At 63.5% G+C, this 20,415-nt stretch overlaps 1 protein-coding gene across 1 annotated transcript in view; it reads right to left on the bottom strand.

Moving 5' to 3' along the window:
- The window catches only part of LOC308261782 (mucin-5B-like), a gene marked incomplete at both ends in the record, with an annotated part of 50,908 nt that overhangs the window by 1,440 nt on the left and 29,053 nt on the right, over positions 1 to 20,415 (bottom strand). The window contains 32 exons of the mRNA XM_080693906.1: positions 2,115 to 2,216; positions 2,299 to 2,416; positions 2,914 to 3,048; positions 3,169 to 3,279; positions 3,428 to 3,890; positions 5,195 to 5,621; positions 6,053 to 6,115; positions 6,818 to 6,972; positions 7,321 to 7,440; positions 7,715 to 7,824; positions 7,931 to 8,125; positions 8,514 to 8,628; positions 8,729 to 8,786; positions 8,964 to 9,083; positions 9,137 to 9,198; positions 9,352 to 9,796; positions 10,199 to 10,236; positions 10,476 to 10,577; positions 10,911 to 11,082; positions 11,388 to 11,419; positions 11,521 to 11,624; positions 11,722 to 11,809; positions 12,088 to 12,266; positions 12,725 to 12,932; positions 13,355 to 13,538; positions 13,629 to 13,879; positions 14,206 to 14,380; positions 14,721 to 14,778; positions 14,958 to 15,093; positions 15,344 to 15,430; positions 17,891 to 19,564; positions 20,197 to 20,385. Coding sequence (XP_080550032.1) covers positions 2,115 to 2,216; positions 2,299 to 2,416; positions 2,914 to 3,048; positions 3,169 to 3,279; positions 3,428 to 3,890; positions 5,195 to 5,621; positions 6,053 to 6,115; positions 6,818 to 6,972; positions 7,321 to 7,440; positions 7,715 to 7,824; positions 7,931 to 8,125; positions 8,514 to 8,628; positions 8,729 to 8,786; positions 8,964 to 9,083; positions 9,137 to 9,198; positions 9,352 to 9,796; positions 10,199 to 10,236; positions 10,476 to 10,577; positions 10,911 to 11,082; positions 11,388 to 11,419; positions 11,521 to 11,624; positions 11,722 to 11,809; positions 12,088 to 12,266; positions 12,725 to 12,932; positions 13,355 to 13,538; positions 13,629 to 13,879; positions 14,206 to 14,380; positions 14,721 to 14,778; positions 14,958 to 15,093; positions 15,344 to 15,430; positions 17,891 to 19,564; positions 20,197 to 20,385 — 6,476 coding nt within the window. The remainder of the gene's footprint in view (positions 1 to 2,114; positions 2,217 to 2,298; positions 2,417 to 2,913; positions 3,049 to 3,168; positions 3,280 to 3,427; positions 3,891 to 5,194; positions 5,622 to 6,052; positions 6,116 to 6,817; positions 6,973 to 7,320; positions 7,441 to 7,714; positions 7,825 to 7,930; positions 8,126 to 8,513; positions 8,629 to 8,728; positions 8,787 to 8,963; positions 9,084 to 9,136; positions 9,199 to 9,351; positions 9,797 to 10,198; positions 10,237 to 10,475; positions 10,578 to 10,910; positions 11,083 to 11,387; positions 11,420 to 11,520; positions 11,625 to 11,721; positions 11,810 to 12,087; positions 12,267 to 12,724; positions 12,933 to 13,354; positions 13,539 to 13,628; positions 13,880 to 14,205; positions 14,381 to 14,720; positions 14,779 to 14,957; positions 15,094 to 15,343; positions 15,431 to 17,890; positions 19,565 to 20,196; positions 20,386 to 20,415) is intronic.

Genomic DNA, 20,415 nt, shown 5'->3' on the forward strand with positions numbered 1-20,415 from the left:
GGCATTCTACCTCTGAGCTATACCTTCCAGCCCTATTTTTTATTCTTTTTTTTTTTTTTTTTTTTTTGTGGTACTGGCTGGAAGCCCTTCTACCTCCGGGCTACACTCCCAGGCCTATTTTATACTTTCTTATTTTTGGAAACAGGGTCTCTTAAGCCAACGCGGCTGGCTTCAAACCTGCCCCATCCTCCTGTCTCCGCCTCCCAAGCGCGGGGATTACAAGCGTGCACCACCACGCCCGGCTTATTCTTTATTTTGAAACAGGGTCTCACTGAGTTGCAGAGGGCCTCACTAAGTAGCTGAGGCTGGCCGTGAACCGCGATCCTCCTGTCTCCGCCTCTCGAGTGCCGGGATCACAAGCGTGCGCCACCACGCCCGGCCAGAGGAAGGTTTTTATTTGCTCACAATTGTGAAGATTTCAGTCCACGTTAGGCTGGGTCACAGCTGCAGAGTTCAGAGCACGGCAGCAGGAGGCAGAGAAAGGAAACAAGTGAGAAAGAGAAGCCTAAGGTGGCCCGGCCTGGGAAGGACACTGCCCTGTCCACACCCGGGAGCCACCCCTCCAGCCTTGTCCCACCTCTGAACATGGCTGCCTGTCTAACACACGAGGTGTTGTAGGGCATCTTAAATCCAAACCATAACGATGTCTTTCTTTGTCTGAGAAACCTAGTGAGTCTTTTGTCTGACAGTACGGTTACCCCAGCTCTCTCTGGCTACGGTTCGTGTGGGGCATGATTTCCCTTCCTCCCTCTCGGCCTGTGTGTGTTGAGCTCTACGGAGCCTCTCGTGCGGAGGGCAGAGTCAGGTCATGGGGCTTTTCATCAGCTCCACCGATCGCTGCCTTTGCAGTTGAAAGTTTAAGCCCATCACCCGCGTCAAGTGCTCACCGCAGGATGACGTCCCGCTGCTGTGCTTTCTGCCGTTCTGGTCTCTCCGCTCCTCGCCTGCTCCGTCACAGTCTCGGTGCTTAGTTGGACTTTTGGAGTGACAGCTTCTGATTGCCTTCTCATTTCTGTCTGTGTATACCCTACAGGTGTTTTCTTTGCGGTGACTGGGGATTACATATAATTAGTTATAACGGTCCAATTTGAACTGACACCAACTTGACTTCAATTGCATCCAGGAATTCCACATCTGTACAGATGCATCATCTCCTTTGTGTGTGTGTGGTACTGGGGGTTGAACTCGGACATTCTACCTCCGAGCTATGCCTCTAGCCCTATGTTTTGTTTTGTTTTTTTGCAGTGGAACCCAGGGGCATTCTACTTCCAAGCTACACCCCCAGCCCGATTTTGTTTTGTTTTGTATTTTTGTGGTACTGGAGGTGGAACCCAGGGGCTTTTCTACCTCTGGGCTATACTCCCAGACCTATTTTATACTTTATTTTGGAATCAGGGTCTCACTAAGTTGCTGAGAGCCTCACTAAGTGGCTGAGGCTGGCTTCGAACCTGTGCGATCCTCCTGTGTCAGCCTCCTGAGTGCTGGGATTACAAGCGTGCGCCACACGCCCGGGCTTCCCAGCCTGACTTTTTATTCTTTATTTTGAAACAGGGTCTCACTGAGTTGCAAAGGGCCTAAGTAGCTGAGCGGCTGGCCTCGAACCGTGATCCTCCTGTCTCAGCCTCCCAAATGCTGGGATTGCAAATGTGCACCACCTCGCCCTTTTGTGTTACTTATGTCACAAGTTATCTCTTTAATCTTGTGTAGCCAATAATAGATTTATAATTATTTTATGCATTTGCTTTTTAAAGCCTGTAGAAAGTAAAAGTGGAGCTGCGAACCAAAATGACAAGGACACTGCCTTCCTGTGCCTGCCCTATCTTAGTTACGCATGTGGTCTGGGATCCGCGGACAGACGTGGCTGGGATGACGGAGGCCACCCGTGTGGACGGCAGTGTGTGGACGTGAGCTCCTCTGGGTGCGTCCCCTGCCCCGTTTGCAGGGACATGCACCCATATCTATGGGGCAAAGGGGCATGCTTCTCAAACTAAAGTGGTTAGAGAAAATATTTAGATACAGAGAGAAAGAGCAAATAGTAACACCCTCGGAGCAGAAGCGGCACCGGGGAATCGGGAGAGGGCGCAGGAGCGCTGGGCGCCGCTTCTGAAACTCACCAGTAAATTCAGAATCATATCAAGATCAGAATTCCCCGGTGAGCTGAGCTGGCTGGAAGAACGAGCTGGTGGGAGGTGAAAGAGGCCATCACAATAGCCTCCCTGGACGTGGACGCAAGGGTGGATGTGGGGCAGCTCGAGGAGGGAGAGGACTGGAGGGGGGGTGGCCCTGGGCGGAGCCCACCTGAGCAGGTAGCGGAGGAGTGAGCGTCCTGAGGATGCGGCTGGCCCGAGCCAGGCTCCCAGCCTCCTTGTCCCCACCCACCCGGTGCCCCCATATGGGCCCGGGCTGTGGGGTGGCCCTAGTGCCGGCAGGCAGGGTGGGGATGCAGGCGGCGTGCCGAGAAGACAAAGCAAGCCGCAGGCCCCAGGGCCACTGCGTTTGCTCAGGATTAGACAAGACGGAGAGCAAACAGGAGCGGGGGCTGCGTGTCCTGTCCCGAGTGTGGTGCCAAGAGTCAGTGGGCAAACAGGCCCTCCTCTGCTCCAGGAACCTGCTGTTGACTCAGTGCCCACAGGGTTTGCAGAGGGGCCTGGTGTGACCGAGGCCACCTTCCCGCTGGCCCCGTGCTAGGGGGCCCCTGGTACCGAGGCTGGTCAGGCATTCACGCCCGGGCCCCTCTTCCCACCAAGCTGCCACACCTGACCTGGCCTGGCTTCCCGCCGTGGTTAAGGAGGCCTCTGCCCAGCCCAGGGGACACGCCCAGGCTGGGCCTGGCCACTGGGACGGGGAGACACAGCTGCTCTGCAGGGCCCGTCTCGGTCTCTTGCGGGGGACAGATGTGACCCATTGCCCCACCTTCCTGCCCCGATGTCTTCCAGTCCCTGTTTTCTGGCTTTCCGGGGACCCTGCCACATCACCCTTTCCGGGGACCCTGCCATATCACCCAAACCGGGGACGTGGAGTGAACGCTCCTGAGGTGAGTCCACGCTCCTGGGTGGAGGGTCAGAGTGCCCGAGGCCAGCTGTCAGTGGACCGTGCCGAGCTGTTCCTGGGGTGTTAGGAAGCTCGGGCGGGGGTCGCAGACGTGTCTGGGGGAGCCGGGCCTCTCACCCAGCTCCGCTCAGGTACAGCTGCTGGGGACACGAGGAGTTGCCTGGCCCGTGGCCAGCTGAGGCCTGCCAGAGCTCAGAGCTGCGGCCAGGGTCCCCTCTCAGGAATGGGCTGTGCGGGAACAAGGCACAGTTGTCCAGGACGAGGAGACCCAGCCAGAGGAGGGCACCCTTCCCGCAGGCAGGCCTCCCCGTGATCCCCTGGTGGACACATCTGTTGATTAAGCTGGGGTGCTGTGGCGAGTACTGCACACACCTACGTGCAAACGAGCAAGCATTTGCACCCATCGCTCCAGAAAGTCTGCAGAACTGGTCCAGCCGTCACTGCAGCCAAGGCCCAGCTGGAGGTGAGGACACTGCCCTGGGACCCGTGCTGCCGAGGGCCTGGGGGAGAGGGGCAGACTCCGCCCTTGACCCTGCAAGGAGGTAGGGTCTCGGACACAGGCTCAGGCACCCTCTTGCCTGGGGACTCCTGGGGGCTGCCCGCTCCTGCACCGCCTGGCTCCACGTTGGGCACCTGGTCCTCAACCTGGAGTGGGGCCTTCTGAAAGGGGCATGGGCTTGGCCACTTGCCCTGGAGGAGGGGCACCTTTGTGACGGCCGTGTCAGTGCTGCACTCTGTCTTGGGGACCCCCGTGGCACACTCCTGCAGCGCCCTCAGGCATGAGGCCCCAGGGGAGGGTGCGGGGCCTGACAGAGCAGCAGGCAGGAATGGGTGCCTTCCTGAAAGAAAGGTTCAGGGTTGGGAGCGAGGGAAAGACAGAGGCCCCTGGGCCTAGGGCAGGCTCAGCCTCGGGCCTCCAGATATCTGGGAGAAGCCAGTGGGGTGGCTGCCCAGACGGCTCTGCCCAAATTAGGGCGCCAGCCCTCAAGCTATATCCTTACAGCCTCTGGCAGGCCTGAGTGTAATGGCGTAGTGTGTGGGGACAGGGGCTGCGGCCGGGAGAGCCGGGCGGGGACAGGTCAACCTGGGCAAGCCCAGGTGGGACCCCGCACAGGAGCCCGTGCCTCCCCCACCCCACAGTCACACATAAGGTGGCTAGTCTGGGAAGGACCGGGGATCCCCAGACCAGGGACATGGGTGGGCCAGCTGTGAAAGGTAAAAGGCTGGGGGAGGTATAAAGGGTAGGTAAACCAGGTCACCCCGGACAGTGCAAGATGAGATCAGAAGATGGAACACAGCCTCCACATCAGGACCCTCAACGGGGCCCTCACCGGGCCTCCCTGGACGCTCAGATTCCAGGTGGCCGCCGCATGATGGGCAGCCTGTGTCACACCCCCTTGGAAGCGCGCCACGTGTCCCGTGCCTGGCGGGCGCGGCCCTCCGGGTGCACAGCTTTCTGTACTCCAAGCCTGGTGTCCCTGTGCTGTGGCTCCGTCCCAGGCCAGGACTGCGCCTTCCAAGGTCGCCCCCAGGTCTCAGGTTCCCTCTGTGGCGTAAGAGGGGAAAAGCCTAGTGGGCTTAGGCATGGCGTGGCCTCCTCTGGGACGAGGAAGAGCCGCTGCCACATGGGAAGCAACGTGTGGGGGCTGGGGGCACATTCTGGGCAGCTCTGCTCTGGCTGCCTGCTGGCACACGAGGCACCGGGGGAAGGGGCCTCTCCCTCCTCTGGGCTGCCCCCGTGGGCCATGCAGTCATGAGCAACAGGAGGCCCCACAGGCTGGAATCCAGGAGCGCCCGGCCTGAGGAAGGCCCATTGACCACTGCCCTCCCTGGGTTCACTGCCCCGTCATTCCTGCTGAACCCCCAAGATGACCACAGGACCCCAGGGCCCCGACTCTAGCCTCAGGCCACCTGCCTTGCCCTGGGGTCAGAGCAGGCTAGGAGAACCCTGGGGCGGGGGAACAGGAGGAGGCCAAGAGCCCAATCTGCCCCCAGAGCCCTGCGTCCCTGCCCACCTGATCCCCACCTCTGCAAGCACCCAGATCCTGTATCTGGCAGAGGCTGTCCCAGCATGGACCCCAAGTGTGAAGGAGGGCAGGACTCAAGTTTGTGCTCCAAGGGCGGCCCCCAAGATTAGGCCTACCCTGGGGCCAGCCCTGCCCACGGCCTCTTCCTGCTCCCGTCAGCTGTGACAGGTCATTCTGACCCTTCTCTGGTTTGGGGGGGCGGGGATTGGGGAGGGCGGCCACCCACAGGCAGAGCAGGGGACCCACCAAGGTGTTCCGGGCCACATCCAGCACTGCGGCTCTTTCCAGAAATGGGGATTTGCACAATCTGGCTGGGGCTGTGGCGGGCAGGGTGGCCCTCCGCCCAGGACATGCGATCTGATTATTTCCGGCTACTGTGCTGCGGTTCCAGGCAGGGAGGTGACGCCCGTCCGCGAATGCTCTGGGGGGTGGAGGATTAGTCACTGTGGTGTCCACCCCGCTGCCTGAACAGGAAGAGGTGGCTTGCGGAGACACCTGATCCGCTCCGGGGGCAGCGGTGCCGATTAGGGGCAGCAGTAGCGGCTGAGAGGTCCGTGGGGTCAGCCAGTCACAGCGCAGAGCTGCAGGGCTGGCCGAGCGCCCAGACTGTGCCTCCCACCGCCCCCAAAGGTCACAGCCAGGGAGGCCCCTCAACTGCCCCCACCTCGGTCTCTGGTGGTTGTCAAGCCCTGAGGTCAGTTCTGCAGTGCACTCGGCTGGGAGCAGACGTCCCTGTCACTGACCAGGTCTGGGGGGAAACTCAGGCACCCCAGCCTACCATGAGGCCTGCCCTTGTAAACCAGCAGCCCAGCAAGGACTGGACCCTTGCTTTTCCCCACCTGATCTCCCAGCCCTGCAGACAGCACCCAGGCAGGTCCTGTGGGGACCAGCACAGGCCTTGAAGTGCAGGGCGAGGCAGAGGGCACGCCTCTGCCCAGTGGCTCGCTATGGAAACTCTAAGGGGCTAGCCTCACCCTTACACAAAGCCCTGAGGCTTTGGGCAGTCCCCCCAGGGATGACCTCAAGGGACGGTCAATCTAAGAAGGACACAGCCCAGACCATGATCGGGGCTCCAGACTCAGCCTGAGCTCTCATGGTGGCCAGAGGAAGCCCGGCCACACTCCTGGAAACAAAACTTTGGTACTGCCGCTGCCCAACCCGGACCCTGGACTCAGCACAGCAGAGCCTGGTTCTGGAAACTGGGGAGGCCTGGGGTTGGAGCAATGGGCATCGGACTCCAGGTGCCGGGGCTGGAACAGTCTCCTGCACAGACCGGGGGCACGAGACGATGCTGCAGCCGCCAGCCTGACACCTTGCCGGGCCTCGGTTCCCTTGGTTAGACAAGGACTGGGACTGCAGACCATGTCCCTCCTTCCTGGAGCTCAGGGACGGCTGGCTGCAGTGTGACCACGCCACCCTGCTGGCTGTTCCTGCCCCGCGTCCGGGGCTCTCTGCCTAGGCTGGCGGGAGGTCTGGGCAGGATCCTCAGCCCCAGGGGCCCTCGGGCAGCCAGCACTGTGCAGCCCACCCACCCCCGGCCTCTGTGGTCCAGCCCAGCCTCCAGCATTGGCTGGCTGAGGTCTTCTGAGGTCCATTTGGCTGACGCCTCACCCCACCGGCATCTGCTCTGAGTGCCCTTCCTCTCCTGACCAGGCCTGGAGCCCACTGGACACTGGAGGGTGTGGCCTGGCCCCAGGGCTGACCGCAGGCCTGTCTGGGCAGTGGCTTCCCCAAGCTACCTGGCTCAGCCCGGTCACCGCCATGAACTTCTGCCATCTGAGAATGAGGGGCCGGAAGCTCCGACCACCACACCCAGCACTGCTGTGTGGCCAGGTGTCTCTGGGGGCGTGGGCCTCCACAGAGGAGGCCGCCGGGCCCTGGGAACCCGGCGGCTCTGCGGGCGGGTGGAGGCCACAGGGAGGAGCAGGGGAGAGGCAGGCCCAAGGCCGCCGCACTGCAAGGTCTGAGGGTCCTCTGTGGGGCTGTGGCCTCTCCAGGGCCAGCCATGTGCATGCGCGACACGCTCCCTCTCACTCGCCTCCCTCATTCATTCACCCAGGCACTCTCCCTCTCATTCATCCACTCTCTCATGCTCTCTCCACGCCTGGGCCCCCTCAGCCATTCACTCCCCATACGTGCACCGTGCTCTGACCGCATGCCTCCTTGACTTAGGGCAGCTCTGCAGGGTGACTGACCTCTCAGATGGACCCGCAACCGTGCTGTCCTCTCTGAGTGCACGGACGCTCTCCCTCCCCGTAGTTGGCACCAGCAGGGCTCCCGCAGGTGGTCCTCACCCGGCCACCCAGCTCCCGTTGGCCGGCCTCGGTGTGAACCCCTGGGGCCCGGCCTGATACCACCGATTCTTGGATAAATGGACAAGTTAAAAAACACAGAGTCCACAAATCGCAAAATGCTCCAAGTGTATTTACGAAACAGTTGGGCCATCTCCCAAGAAGAGGGGCACAGGCGGCCGAGGGAGGAGTGCGGCCAAGCAGCCGATCCCCAGGTCCAAGTGACCGTCATTGCCGAGACCCTTGTGTGACGCTGAAGTCCCCCAGAGAGCAGGCTGGAGCCCCGCTGCCCCCGTGTTCCTGGGCAGGGGCTGCACGTGGATAAGGGCCTCCCCACCTCCCCACGCAGCTCGGGATCAGAGCTCCCCTTGGAAAGGAAAAGGAAGTGGTGGTCGGACAGCGTGTCCAGGACTCTGGTCACCTTGGCGAGGGCACATGCTCCCCCGGCCTCGGAGCTGGGGTCGGGGACACCAGCCGGCTCACCGGGCGGGCCTGGGCAGCCCCTCCCGGCTCCTGCGCCCTGACTCCCGGCTCTCCTGTTATCTCTGCCTGGACTCCGACTCTGGGGACTCAGAGGAGCTGGCGTCCTGCGGCGAGTGGCAGTGCTGGCCCGCACAGCCGCACTCCTCCACCTGGGTGTAGCTGAAGTCCCGGCTGGAGCCGTCGGCGCAGTGCAGGGTCACGTTCCTCTGCGAGGTCCGCAGCTCCTGGCAGCATTTGCAGGTGTGCTCCACGGCATTGGCTTCCAGCGAATACCTGCGGGCACAGCCACTCAGCGCCAGGCACTGCCCGACCCTCCCCAAGCCCCAGTGGACGCCGCAGCGGGCCGGGGCATCGCCAGGGTGCGCCGGGAGCCCTGTGGCTGGGTTGTGCTGACTCCTGTGCCAACTGTTTGGGGCAAATGCTCCTGCCAGGGCTAATTTTGGCGGCCATTATGCTAGCACGTGTCCTAGCGGTGGGAAGAGACAGAACCGGCCTCAGCAAGTTGCTGATGAGGCGTGGCCCACCGCGGCTCCCTCCGAGGCCCTCGGCTCTCTCTGTCCCCTCCAGGTTGTTTTTCATCTGGCAGCACCCTGAGCCCTGGGGGCCTGACTGCACCCCACTGCCGACCACGTCTGTGCACTCCTCCCGGTCCCATACATACATGGAGGTGGTGTTGCCGCAGTTGCCCTGACAGTAAGACAGACGCACGGGCCCGCCGGAGCTGCAGCCCCCCTGCCGGATGGTCTGGGTCCTGTGGCGCAGGGCGCAAGTCGACTCTGGGGGGACAGAAGAGAGGGCAGAGGTCAGCAGCTGCCCAGCAGCTTCCTGGGTCTCCAAGGCCAGAACCCGGTCTGCCCGGAGGACGCGGCCGCTTACCGTTCCAGGCGGGGGGACAGAAGAGGCAGCAGCCATCCGTGCTTTGCTGGGCCTGATCCTGTCCCAACCAAGGGATGCTGTGAGTGCCCAGAGGCGGCTCAGCAGGCCCCAGAGATGGGGCCAAGCTCAGCGAGAGTGGACCTCCGAGGAGGCCGAATGCTCTGCTGGCCCGGCAGGCCCCTCGTCTGCAGGAGAGGCCCCAGCTAGCAAGGGGGAGGCGGAGGCCAGAGCTTACCCGAGGACAGCTGAGCGGGGGGCACTCCTTCTTTGTGGTCACCACCACAAGCCCGTCTTGGTACCTCTCACACTTGTGGGTCACACAGTGGTTCCCAGGATCTGACCAGGACTCGCCAGGCTGAAAGGAGGCCCAGCCTCAGTGAGTGTCCTCCCCTGGGGCGCCCACCTCACCGGCCCGCCGGCCCCCAGCCTGTGGGCTTCCGGGGAGACCCCGGAATTGCCCATGTGGGTGCCTGACAGAGAGCGTCCCAAGAGCCCCAGTGCCCAGGACCCTGCCCACGCGGCCTGTCTATCAGTATCCCTAGGACTCTGCATGCTCAGCCTAGCACCCCTAGTACCACACCTGCGCAGTGCTCCCAGGGCCTGCCCCCTCAGGACTCTCTGACCCCATGCCCTCCAGATCCGCAGGTGGGGACCTGCGCCTGGGCCCGAGAGCTCCTGTGACGGGGCGGCGGCTTTACCCCAGCCTGTCTGGCGCCCATAGCTGTCCTCCCAGGAGCCCAAGCCTGGGCCCAGGGCCCCTGCTGCAGCAGTCACCTGGAGGAGGCGGGCCGGGCTGCTGCTGGTGTTCAGAGAGCAATTCACTTGCACGCACTGTCCGCAGCACTGTCCGCTCGGGACCTGGTACTCGAAGCCCTGGGGGAGGGGCATGCGGCCTGAGCTCGGGTTGGTGGTGGGGAGGGTGGGCAGGAGTGGGCCGCTACTCACCACGGGACAGTCTCTGTCACACATCTGCGTCTCACAGTTGACCATGAAGCTGCCTGACTCGGGGCTGCTGGGCGCCTCGCACCTGCAGGTCTCACAGGGACCAGAGGAGACCACGGCCCCGGGCTGGGAAAGCCGGGCCAGGCATCAGTGGGCTCCAACTGGGCCGATTGCCGCGGCCTGCCTACCTGTCCAGCCGGCACTTAGGGGGTGGTCCCTCATGCCACACACTCAGAGGCCCCCTGGGAGACTGCTCCACTCAGGAGGGTGTCGATGGTGGCAGGCCGCTGGAAACCTTGCCGGCCCAGCTGCCAGATATTGGCGCCCCTGGGGGCCCTGGGTCCTCAGCCGCGCCGAGCTGTGGGCTGTGTCCACACACTCGGTCCCCGGCCTGGGCAGGGAACTTTGCACCAGGGATCTGCAGGGGCTCAGAGCTCTGCTGCTCTGCAGGTGGCCTGACCCCCAGGGGCTGGCCCAGGACACTCGGGCCCTGGGGCTGGGGGCATCTGAGTGTCAGCTGGTTCTTACCTGGTAAAGCGTCCCGTTGACATTGCACGCTGTTGGGCCTGTCAAGAAACACACAGGCTGCGACACCAGCCGTGCAGGACCCGGGGGCTCTGCCACCCATCCACCCACCCGCCCGCCCCGGCTCACAGCCTCCTGGCCACCGTGCCTTCTGGACAGGCCCCGAGCAATGGCCAACGTCAGACAAGCCATGGCTCCGTCCAGCGGTGCCCTGGGAAGTCCCAGGCCTGGGCCCTGCCTGCGGTCCAGCATGGCCAGAGCAAGGGGCAGGGGCACTCACTGCACTTTTGGCTCGGGCAGCAGGCCCCCTTCTCCTGGGTGAGGGTCAGGTGGGAGCCCTTGGGACAGTCCAGGGTCTCCGGGCAGTAGCTGCGGTTGCATACTGTGGGGTGGGAGAGGTGAGTGGTCAGGGACTCACTCCCACCCACCCAAGAGCCCATCCCTCCCCCGGGAGCGCTGCCAGCCCAGGAGGCCCGGGAGCAGACTCCTGACCCCTGGACAGAGGAGCCCTGCCTTCCCTCACCCCTAGAGTCCCCAGAGACCACCTGCTGGGGGCACCAGAGGGGTGCAGCCTGGGAGGGAGCGGCCTCCGCAGTGCCTCGCACGGTGCCCAGCTGGCCGGCCCCAAGTAGGACATGGTGACCCCAGCCGAGTCAGCCTGCCCCACCCACTCCAGGTGTGGACAGCAGCCCATCCCCACCCCACCAGGGCTCACCGCAGTGGTACTCGGGACAGCACTGGCCAGGCTTCAGGGCCACAGGCACAGGCACGAAGCCGGCCGTGGGACAGGCGGGGGGCATCGGGCAGGGCTGTCTGCGGCAGGACATGGTCAGCGTGCTCTCCTCGCAGGTGCACTCCTGGCAGTCAGCGCTGATGGTGCGGCCCAGCTGCAGGGGAGGGCGGCGTGAGCTCCGCCAGCAGCTCACGTGAGCTCCAGGGCAGCTGAGCCAGGCGGCCACCCGCAACGTGAAGCCGCATGCGGGACAGTGGGGAGGGGCTTCCGGCGCAGGTAGAGCTCAGGGGTTGGGCCTTGAGGAGGGGGCGTCCTGAGTTCCATGGGGTGCGGCCGGCTGGTCCTCTGAGCCTCTGGCACTGAGAGGAACCCCCAGCCCCAGCCCCACAGGCCATTTCCAGCCCTGCATTCCAGGAGCCTCCTGCCTTAGGCTCCTAGGGCTCAAGGACGGCCGCTCACCTCCACCGGCTCCCCGTGGAGGCCCTGGCACCCTGCAGGGGAAGAGTTCAGAGGTCACCATGGGGCAGCCATGGGACGGGCAGGGCAAGACCCCGCAGCGCCCTGCCCACCCGAGCCAGCGGGGGGGACGTACTGCGGCAGTCGGCGGGCACACAGACTGGCACGTCTGTGCTGAAAAGCATCATACTGTCCGGACAGAAGCAGCCTTCTGTGATGGGGCCGGCCTCCGGGAGGGCCCTGTGGGAGCAAGGGTGGGCTGAGTCCCCGGGCCCGGGGTCACCGGGGAGGCCCCAGGGTGCTCTGGCCCGTCGGCGGGAGGGGTGTGGGCACCTACAGGAAGCTGGTGCTGTCCTTGCCGTGGCAGTAGGGCGGGTCGGGCTTGCCGCAGGCCCGGTACACCTTGCCAGCAGGGCAGACAAAGGCTGTGGGGAGGGAAAGGCCACACTGAGCACCCGCCCACCAAGCACCAGCACCCCTCGGTAGCCATCAGTGGCTGCCAGTGGCCACCCGCAACCCAGGCTCCACCACTACCGCCCACAACTACTGGCACCCAGTGCCCTAGGGCCACAGGGAGGCTGCCTTGTGTGCCTCCTCCTCCTCCTCTTCCTTTTCCCCCTCCAGGAAGCCCACCCGGATTGCCTGCCCAGTGCTTCTGGGCCCCGGACAACCGAGACCGGTTGGCAGCCAGGCTGGCACTCACGGCAGGAGTTGTTGGTCTGGCCCCTCCAGTCTATGCAGACGCCTTGGGCCGCACACAGCGTCGCGTACAGCTCCAGGCTGGAGCACACCACCTCCAGGTCAGTTATGTGGCAGTGGTCAAAGACACAGCCCATGTAGAATGGCAGTGGGGGGATGATGGCGTGGCAGGCCTCAAAGACGCTGCGGACAAGGGGGGTGGGTGTGGCGGTGGGCGCAGCCCTGCCTGCCCCTCCTGACTGGCAGCCAGCTCTGCGGTGGGGCTTCAGGACACTGGCAGACCCGCGGAGGCCAGTTTCTGGGCAGCGACTCGGGACCCAAGCCAGCCTGGCTTCGATGAGGACGGCTCCCAGCAGCGCTGGTGCACCAGGAGGATGAGCCAGCACCACCCGTTGTTCTTCCTGCAAATTCCTCCCCACAGGGCTGCCCTCGCCCTGCAAACCTGGGTCTGCCCAGGCACCGGATAGCGACCAAGGCCCACAAAGGCAAGAGGGGCCAGCAATGGGCTCCAGAGACCCGCCAGCCTGGCCGCAGCCGGGCCCCACAGCGGCACCCAGCAGCGACCAGAAGCCAGGGCCCCAAGGACAGCATCGCCCCCCTTGGGAACCCTGAAGCCCCAGCCCTCCTCCTCACAGTCTTACCTGCTCAGGATCAGCTGGCAGATGGATGACGAAGGGCATGGGGTAGGCTGCCTTGTGGGTGCCACCGAGGTGGGCGCCGGGGGCGGCCCGAGGCAGTACTGCTGGCCAGGGTCGGTCACTTTCCAGTGGCCTGCCATCTGCGAGCAGGAGTCAGCCACCGCGCCCCCGGGCAGGCGGCACTCATCCTTCACGTCGTTGGTGCAGGTGCCTGAGCAGGTGAGGCGGGTCAGACAGGGCAGGGTGCCCCGGCGGGGGAGCCAGTGAGTCAAGCCGGCTTCGCAGCTCAACATGGGACCTGCCCTCCCCCGAGCAGCCCAGCCGGGTGACTCCTGGTGTGTGGGAAGCCACAGTGCGGACAGGCGTGCTCCTCGGGTGTGTGCGCCGATGCTGGGACGGTCTCAGCCCCCCAGCTGCTGCCCTGGCCACCCAGCAAAGCCCCTGTGGGCTCATGTGGAGAATGGGGATGGCCACTGTACCGTCTAGACCCCACGGCGTCCCCAGCTCCTCCCCGCCACCCCTGCAAAAGCCATCCACAGCCCCCAGCTCCCTGGAGGGGCCCAGCTGTGCGGAGAGTGTCCCCCCCCCCGCTGTCTCCCTCCCACAGCGTGTTACCAGGACAAGAGCGCTCACCACACTGGCCCTCGGTGTTGTTGGCAAACGTGCTGAAGGGCACCTCCACGGAGAAGATGAGGCCCGAGAACATGACCTGCACGCCAAGCTCGCGGATGGTCACGTACATCTTGATGCCGATGCGGGAGACAGCGATGCCGTCCTTCTGGAAGCCGGGGCTCACCACCTTGCCATTGAACAGGATCTGGATGTGGGCCAGCGACAGGAGGTCAGGAGGGCGGGCGGGCTGCGCACGGGGCCCAGACCAGACCCCCGCCACACGGGGGCGCCCCACCTGGTTGGTCATGACCCCATCGACCGGCCGGCGGGTCAGCACCACGCGGTCCTGGTGGTACTCCACGATGATGGACTGCGGGCAGGAGAGCCCGTCTTCCAAGTCACAGAAGTAGTTGTCGACGAGCACGCGGAAGTGGCCGTACACGGGCACGATCTGCTGCACCAGCACGTACGTGCAGTTGTCCAGGAACGTGTAGTAGGTGCCGTCGAACGTGATGTAGTGGGGGTCACCCCAGCCACTGCACACACCTGCGGGGCCGGGAGGCTTACGGAGGGCCAGGCGGGTGCAAGGGGCTGCAGGGCCTCCCCACGATGGCGCGGCCCACACCCATAAGTGGAGCACGGGGCCTCCGTGCCGCCAGAACGCAGGTGGCCGGCGGGCGCCTGTGCGCTCAGCCCTGCAGGTTTCGAAAGGCTTTTGAGAGGCCTTCCCCTCTCCCGCCTGGCAGGAGGGCCTGCTAGCTCTGGGGGCCCCACTTTGTCCACCCATCCCCGCCTGAGGCCAAGATGTCCTTCCTGGTGTCCGCCCCACTCCACCCTCCTGTCCTGCGCCACCCATGGGGTCCCCGGCTTACACTGGCACTGGTAGTGTTGGCAGCAGCTGTCCTGGTCGGCCACCTTCAGGGCCGGGTAGCCATTGGCACAGGTGGGCGGCGTCAGCTCTGGGCACGGGCGCTGGTGCACGGAGACGATGCCCTGGCCCTTGCAGGTGGCCTGGGAGCAGTTGGGCATGGGCCAGGTCTCGTCTTTCTGCAACAGCAAAGGTAGCTGAAGGGCCTGACCCTGATTTGCAAGGCTCCTTCAGCTTGTGAGGCAAAGTCTCTGTTTGCTCATGTGGGGAGCGGGGACTGGCCACTGTACCGTCTAGACCCCATCCGGTCCCCAGCTCCTCCCGGCCACCTCTGCCAAATCCCACCCACAGCTCCCAGCTCCCCCGGGAGGGGCCCAGCTGTATGGAGAGTGTTGCCCTGTCTCCAAGGTCACCTTCCCCACTGTGTTACCGGGACAAGAGTGCCAGCTCCCACCTTATACTCAGCCAGAGGCGGTTCAGCTCAGGCCTGCGGGCCCAGCCACCTGGCGAGCCACCCACCCAGAGTCCTAGGGGCCCGACCTCCCGGTCCACACAGACCCATCTCGCCACGGTCGGCCTACAGGGTACGGGGGCCAGTGACCTCATAAGCGCATGTGCTGAAGTCTAACCATGAAAACACTGGATCCCTGCGGCAGTCGCAGCCCCCCTCTCAGGGCAGGAGGCAGGATTACCTCTCGTGGGGGAAGCACATTTGGACATCCATGTTTGGCGCCATGCTTGGGGGTGGGTGTCCACAGGGATGATGCCGGGGTGGTGGGAGGCGTCGTGGAGGGACAGGCTTGGTCAACGCCTCGGACCACGTGGCAGTCCTGGTTGCACAGGGCATAGAAGCAGTGGCCAGAGAGGTCCACCTGGCGGTATATGATGGAGCCTGCAGACCAGGAGACCGGGTGGTAGGTACCATAGCTTAGCTGGTACACGTGGGCAGTTATTATCCCAAGTCCAAGGGCCTGTTCTACTCCACAGTGGGCAGAATAAGAACTTAAAAGATGTGTATGGCCGAACGTGATGACAAAATATAGCCCACATCACGCGAGAGACTGCTTAACCTCAGAGCACGGCGGCCTTCATAGCAAGAAACCCATGCCAGGATCCCTGGCATACCACGGGTACATGCTTACCTGCAGGGAACAGCTTGTCCAACACATTGCAGAAGCAGGTGGTGGTGGGTTGTACCGCAGAGCTGGATGGCCACTCAGAGGACACGGCTGAGGTGGATGGGGCTGCAGATGAGCTGGCTGTGTTCATGGAAGTTGTGCTGGCTGTGTGCACAGGACCTGTGCTGGCTGTGTGCCCAGAGATTGTGCTGGCTGTGTGCACAGGGACTGAGCTGGCTGTGTACACAGGGGATGAGCTGGTTGTATGCATGGAAGTTGTGCTGGCTGTGTGCACAGGGGCTGAGCTGGCTGTGTGCACAGGGGCTGTGCTGGCTGTGTACACAGAGGTTGTGCTGGCTGTGTGCACAGGGGCTGTGCTGGCTGTGTGCACAGGGGCTGTGCTGGCTGTGTGCACAGAGGTTGTGCTGGCTGTGTGCACAGGGGCTGAGCTGGCTGTGTGCACAGGGGCTGTGCTGGCTGTGTGCACAGAGGTTGTGCTGGCTGTTTGCACAGGGGCTGAACTGGCTGTGTGCACAGGAGCTGTGCTGCCTGTGTGCACAGGGGCTGAGCTGGCTGTGTTCACTGAGGTTGTGCTGGCTGTGTGCACAGGGGCTGAGCTGGCTGTGTGCACAGGGGCTGAGCTGGCTGTGTGCACAGGGGTTGTGCTGGCTGTGTGCACAGGGGCTGAGCTGGCTGTGTGCACAGGGGCTGAGCTGGCTGTGTGCACAGGGGCTGTGCTGGCTGTGTGCACAGGGGCTGTGCTGGCTGTGTGCACAGAGGTTGTGCTGGCTGTGTGCACAGGGGCTGAGCTGGCTGTGTGCACAGGGGCTGTGCTGGCTGTGTGCACAGAGGTTGTGCTAGCTGTGTGCACAGGGGCTGAGCTGGCTGTGTTCACTGAGGTTGTGCTGGCTGTGTGCACAGGGGCTGAGCTGGCTGTGTGCACAGGGGCTGAGCTGGCTGTGTGCACAGATGCTGAGCTGGCTGTGTGCACAGGGGCTGAGCTGGCTGTGTTCACAGAAGTTGTGCTGGCTGTATGCACAGGGGCTGAGCTGGGTGTGTGCACAGAGGCCGAGCTGACTGTGTGCACAGAGGTTGAACTGGCTGTGTGCACAGAGGTTGAGCTGGCTGTAGGCCCAGAAGTTAAACTGGCTGTGTGCACAGAGGCTGAGCTGGCTGTAGGCCCAGAGGTTGAACTGGCTGTGTGCACAGAGGTTGTGCTGACTGTATGCACAGAGGTTGTGCTGGCTGTGTGCACAGGGGCTGAGCTGGCTGTTTGCACAGGGCCTGAGCTGGCTGTGTGAACAGAGGTTGAGCTGGCTGTTTGCACAGGGCCTGAGCTGGCTGTATGCACAGAAGTTGTGCTGGCTGTGTGCACAGGGGCTGGGCTGGCTGTGGATACAGAGGCTGAGCTGGCTGTGTTCACAGAGGTTGTGCTGGCTGTGTGCAAAGAGGCCGAACTGGCTGTGTGCACAGGGGCTGTGCTGGCTGTGTGCACAGAAGTTGAACTGGCTGTATGCGCAGAGGTTGTGCTGGCTGTGTGCACAGGAGCTGAGCTGGCAGAGTGCACAAAAGCTGAGCTGGCTCTGTGCACTGGGGCCGAGCTGGTTGTGTGCACAGAAGTTGTGCTGGCTGTGTGCACAGGGGCTGTGCTGGCTGTTTGCACAGGGCCTGAACTGGCTGTGTGCACAGAAGCTGAGCTGGCTGTGTGCACCAGGGCCGAGCTGGCTGTAGACACAGAGGTTGTGCTGGCTGTGTGCACAGGGACTGAGCTGGCTGTTTGCACAGGGCCTGAACTGGCTGTGTGCAGAGAAGCTGAGCTGGCTGTGTGCACCGGGGCCGAGCTAGCTGTAGGCTCAGAGGCTGAACTGGCTGTGTGCACAGGAGCTGTGCTGCCTGTGTGCACAGGGGCTGAGCTGGCTGTAGACACAGAGGTTGTGCTGGCTGTGTGCACAGGGGCTGTGCTGGCTGTGTGCACAGAAGTTGAACTGGCTGTGTGCACAGGGGCTGAGCTGGCTGTAGGCCCAGAGGTTGAACTGGCTGTGTGCACAGAGGTTGTGCTGGCTGTGTGCACAGGGGCTGAGCTGCCTGTGTTCACAGAGGTTGAACTGGCTGTGTGCCCAGAGGCCGAGCTGGCTGTGTGCACAGGGGCTGGGCTGGCTGTGTGCACAGAGGTTGAGCTGGCTGTGTGCACAGGGCCTGAGCTGGCTGTGTTCACAGAGGTTGTGCTGGCTGTGTGCACAGGGCCTGAGCTGGCTGTGTGCACAGAGGTTGAGCTGGCTGTGTGCACAGGGCCTAAACTGGCTATGTGCACAGAGGCTGAGCTGGCTGTGGGTGCAGAGGTTGAACTGACTGTGTGCACAGAGGTTGAGCTGGCTGTGTGCACAGGGCCTGAGCTGGCTGTGTGCACAGAGGCTGAGCTGGCTGTGTGCACAGAGGTTGTGCTGGCTGTATACACAGGGGATAAGCTGGCTGTGTGCACAGGGGCTGAGCTGGCTGTGTGCACAGAGTTTGTGCTGGCTGTAGGCACAGAGGCAGAGCTGGTTGTGTGCACAAAAGCCGGGCTGCTTTCACTGGGTCTTGGGGTGCTTGGGGAAGCCCTGCTGGTTTCATTGTGTCTCGGGGTGCTGGAAGGCATGGCGGGCAGCTGGCTGATGCAGCTTTTGGGTGTGTGGCAGCACAGCGCACGCAGCTCATAGTTGAGGCACATTCCGAGGCCGCCCTTCTGGTCACGGTTCCGGCACACCAGGCCCACCTCGGGGTCGCACCGCACCACCTGGCCCAGGCTCTCGATGCTCACGTCCGGGTGGTTCTCTGCCCGGCACTCCAGCCCCGCGATCTCCCCGAGTCCATGGCAGATCCTCTCTCCCTTGCTGAGGATGTTGCTATAGGTTTCCATGTCTCCACCATGGGGCCCGGGCACTGGGAAGTCCACGTCCAGCCACTTGGTCCAGTTGCACTGTGGCTGGCATTCTGTGGTCACGGGCAAGCTGACCGTGCTTGTACTTGCAGTGGACACTGTTGCTGTGTGGACGGCGGTGGGCTGTGTGGAAGGAGAGTGCGTTCCTGTGGTAGGGTGTGTCCGTGTGGTGTAGTGCGTGGCGGCTGATGCCGGAGGGACGGTAGGGGTCCCTCTGCAGCGGTCCACCACCTCGCAGCACTGGATGCGAATTTCATAGTTGTAGCAGATTGGCGGCAGCTGGTCCTTGTTCAAGCATATTAGCCCTTCCTGGGCGTTGCAGGTGACGTCCTGGCCCAGCTCGGCCAGTGGTGTGTTCGGGAAGAACTGGGCTCTGCACTCCACGCTCGTAGGGCTTTTACAGAACTTGAATCCTTTAGATCTTAGGTTTTGAAAAGTATCGAAATCTCCACTGTTTCTGCCAGGCCCAGGGTAGCTGCCATCCAGCCACGGGGTCCACGTACACAGCTCCTTTAAGCAGGTGACTGGGTAAGTTTCAGGGGACGTCAGCTCACCTGTGACCGCAGAGCTCCCTGAGGTGGACATGGAGGAGGTGGCTGTCGTTGTTGCTGGCGTTGGGCCAGAGGTCAAGAGAGACGTGTCAACGGGCGTGGAGCTACCTGAGGCAGGTGTAACGCTGACCGTGGCTTGCATTGAAATCGCCGTAGGGACAGTGGCCGGGCCAGTTGTGGTGACTGGGGCTGGGGAGGCTGTGGACGGTCCCTCCGAGGCTGGGGAGGCTGTGGACGGTCCCTCCGAGGCTGGGGAGGCTGTGGACGGTCCCTCCGAGGCTGTAGCTCCAGTCTGGCTCTTCCTGGAGGTGGCCGGGTAGCTGGAGGTGGGACAGGTCACGGGGCTGCAGCACAGGACCCGTATCTGGTAGTTGCGGCAAAGTCCTGAGGCCTGGTCCCTGTTATAACACGTCAGCCCCCCCGTCCGGCTGCACTCCACGCGCTGCCCCAGGGTGCGGAGGGGAGCCTGGGGGGCATCCTCAGCTCGGCACTCCACCTCTCTGGGCTCCAGGCAAACCCGGTAGCCGTGGGCACGGAGGTTCTCCAGCGTGTCGAAGTCCCCACTGTCGACGCCCCGCCCGGGGTGGCTGACGTCCAGCCAGTGGGACCATCGGCACTCCTCCCCACAGTCCCCGTCGGGCTGGACGGAGGCCGTGGCAGGTGTCTTCCTGGAGGACGTGGTGGTGGCTGTGGACGCAGCAGTGCTCGGGGAAGCCGGGGGTGCTGTGCTCTGGCTGGGGCCAGGAACCGTGCTGGGGGGCTGCGTCGAGCTTACCACTGTGGACACAGAAGGCGGCAGGGTGGGCTGAGCTTCGGGCCCTGCCCATCAGCCTCCTTCCCAGGCCGCTAGGTGAACCTGTCTGTTCAACCTGACCTGCAGCAGGCAGGTGTGGAGCGCGGCAGTTCAATAAACAGAAAAATTAACCTCGTTTAAAGGGAAGCCCAGGCCATGCCCCAAGCAAAAGCCTCACACAGGCCCTTGAACACCAACCAGTGTCACGCGCTGAGAGTGGAACGGCCCCCAGGACACCGTGAGAGAGTGAGGAGCAGGTGCCTGGTACCCCCAGCAGTGAGGTGACCGGGAAGCCCTGAATGCCCAGTACTTTCCAACGCCCTCTGGGGCTGTCCGGGCCACTCTGTGCGCCAATCCTTGGCCAGGGCCCATACTTCCCCACGCTCAGGCCAGCAGCTCAGAGCTGAACTAGGTCTGTGGGTCTGCAGTGCAGCTCAGGAGGCCGGCCCCTTGCCCTGCAGGCACCTGGCAGAGGGGCGTGGCTCATCCCTGTGCCCAGCACCTGCTGCTAGGCCCCTTCCCGGCCACCGGCGCCAACAGTTGGGTGTGAACTTGGTGTCCGGCAGGAGCTGTGCAGGGCGAGGGGCGCCCTGCGGCTCAGCTGCTTCTGCCTTACCTACTGGGGACGTGAAGAAGGAGAAGGTGGTGGTCGGCGTGGGGGAGGTGGGGCTGCAGGCGTAGACCTTCCTCTCCACGGTGCCGTTGGCCCTGCAGTGGGCAGAGATGCAGCCGCCCGTGCCATCCGCCGTGTGGTAGATGAGATCGCCCGGATGGAAGGTCCGCCCGTCGTAGATGCAGACACAGGCTGCGGGAGAGAAGGTCCCCACGTGAGGGC

This window comes from Muscardinus avellanarius (genome assembly GCF_963383645.1).
Source record: "Muscardinus avellanarius genome assembly, chromosome: 1".
Lineage (NCBI taxonomy): Eukaryota > Metazoa > Chordata > Mammalia > Rodentia > Gliridae > Muscardinus > Muscardinus avellanarius.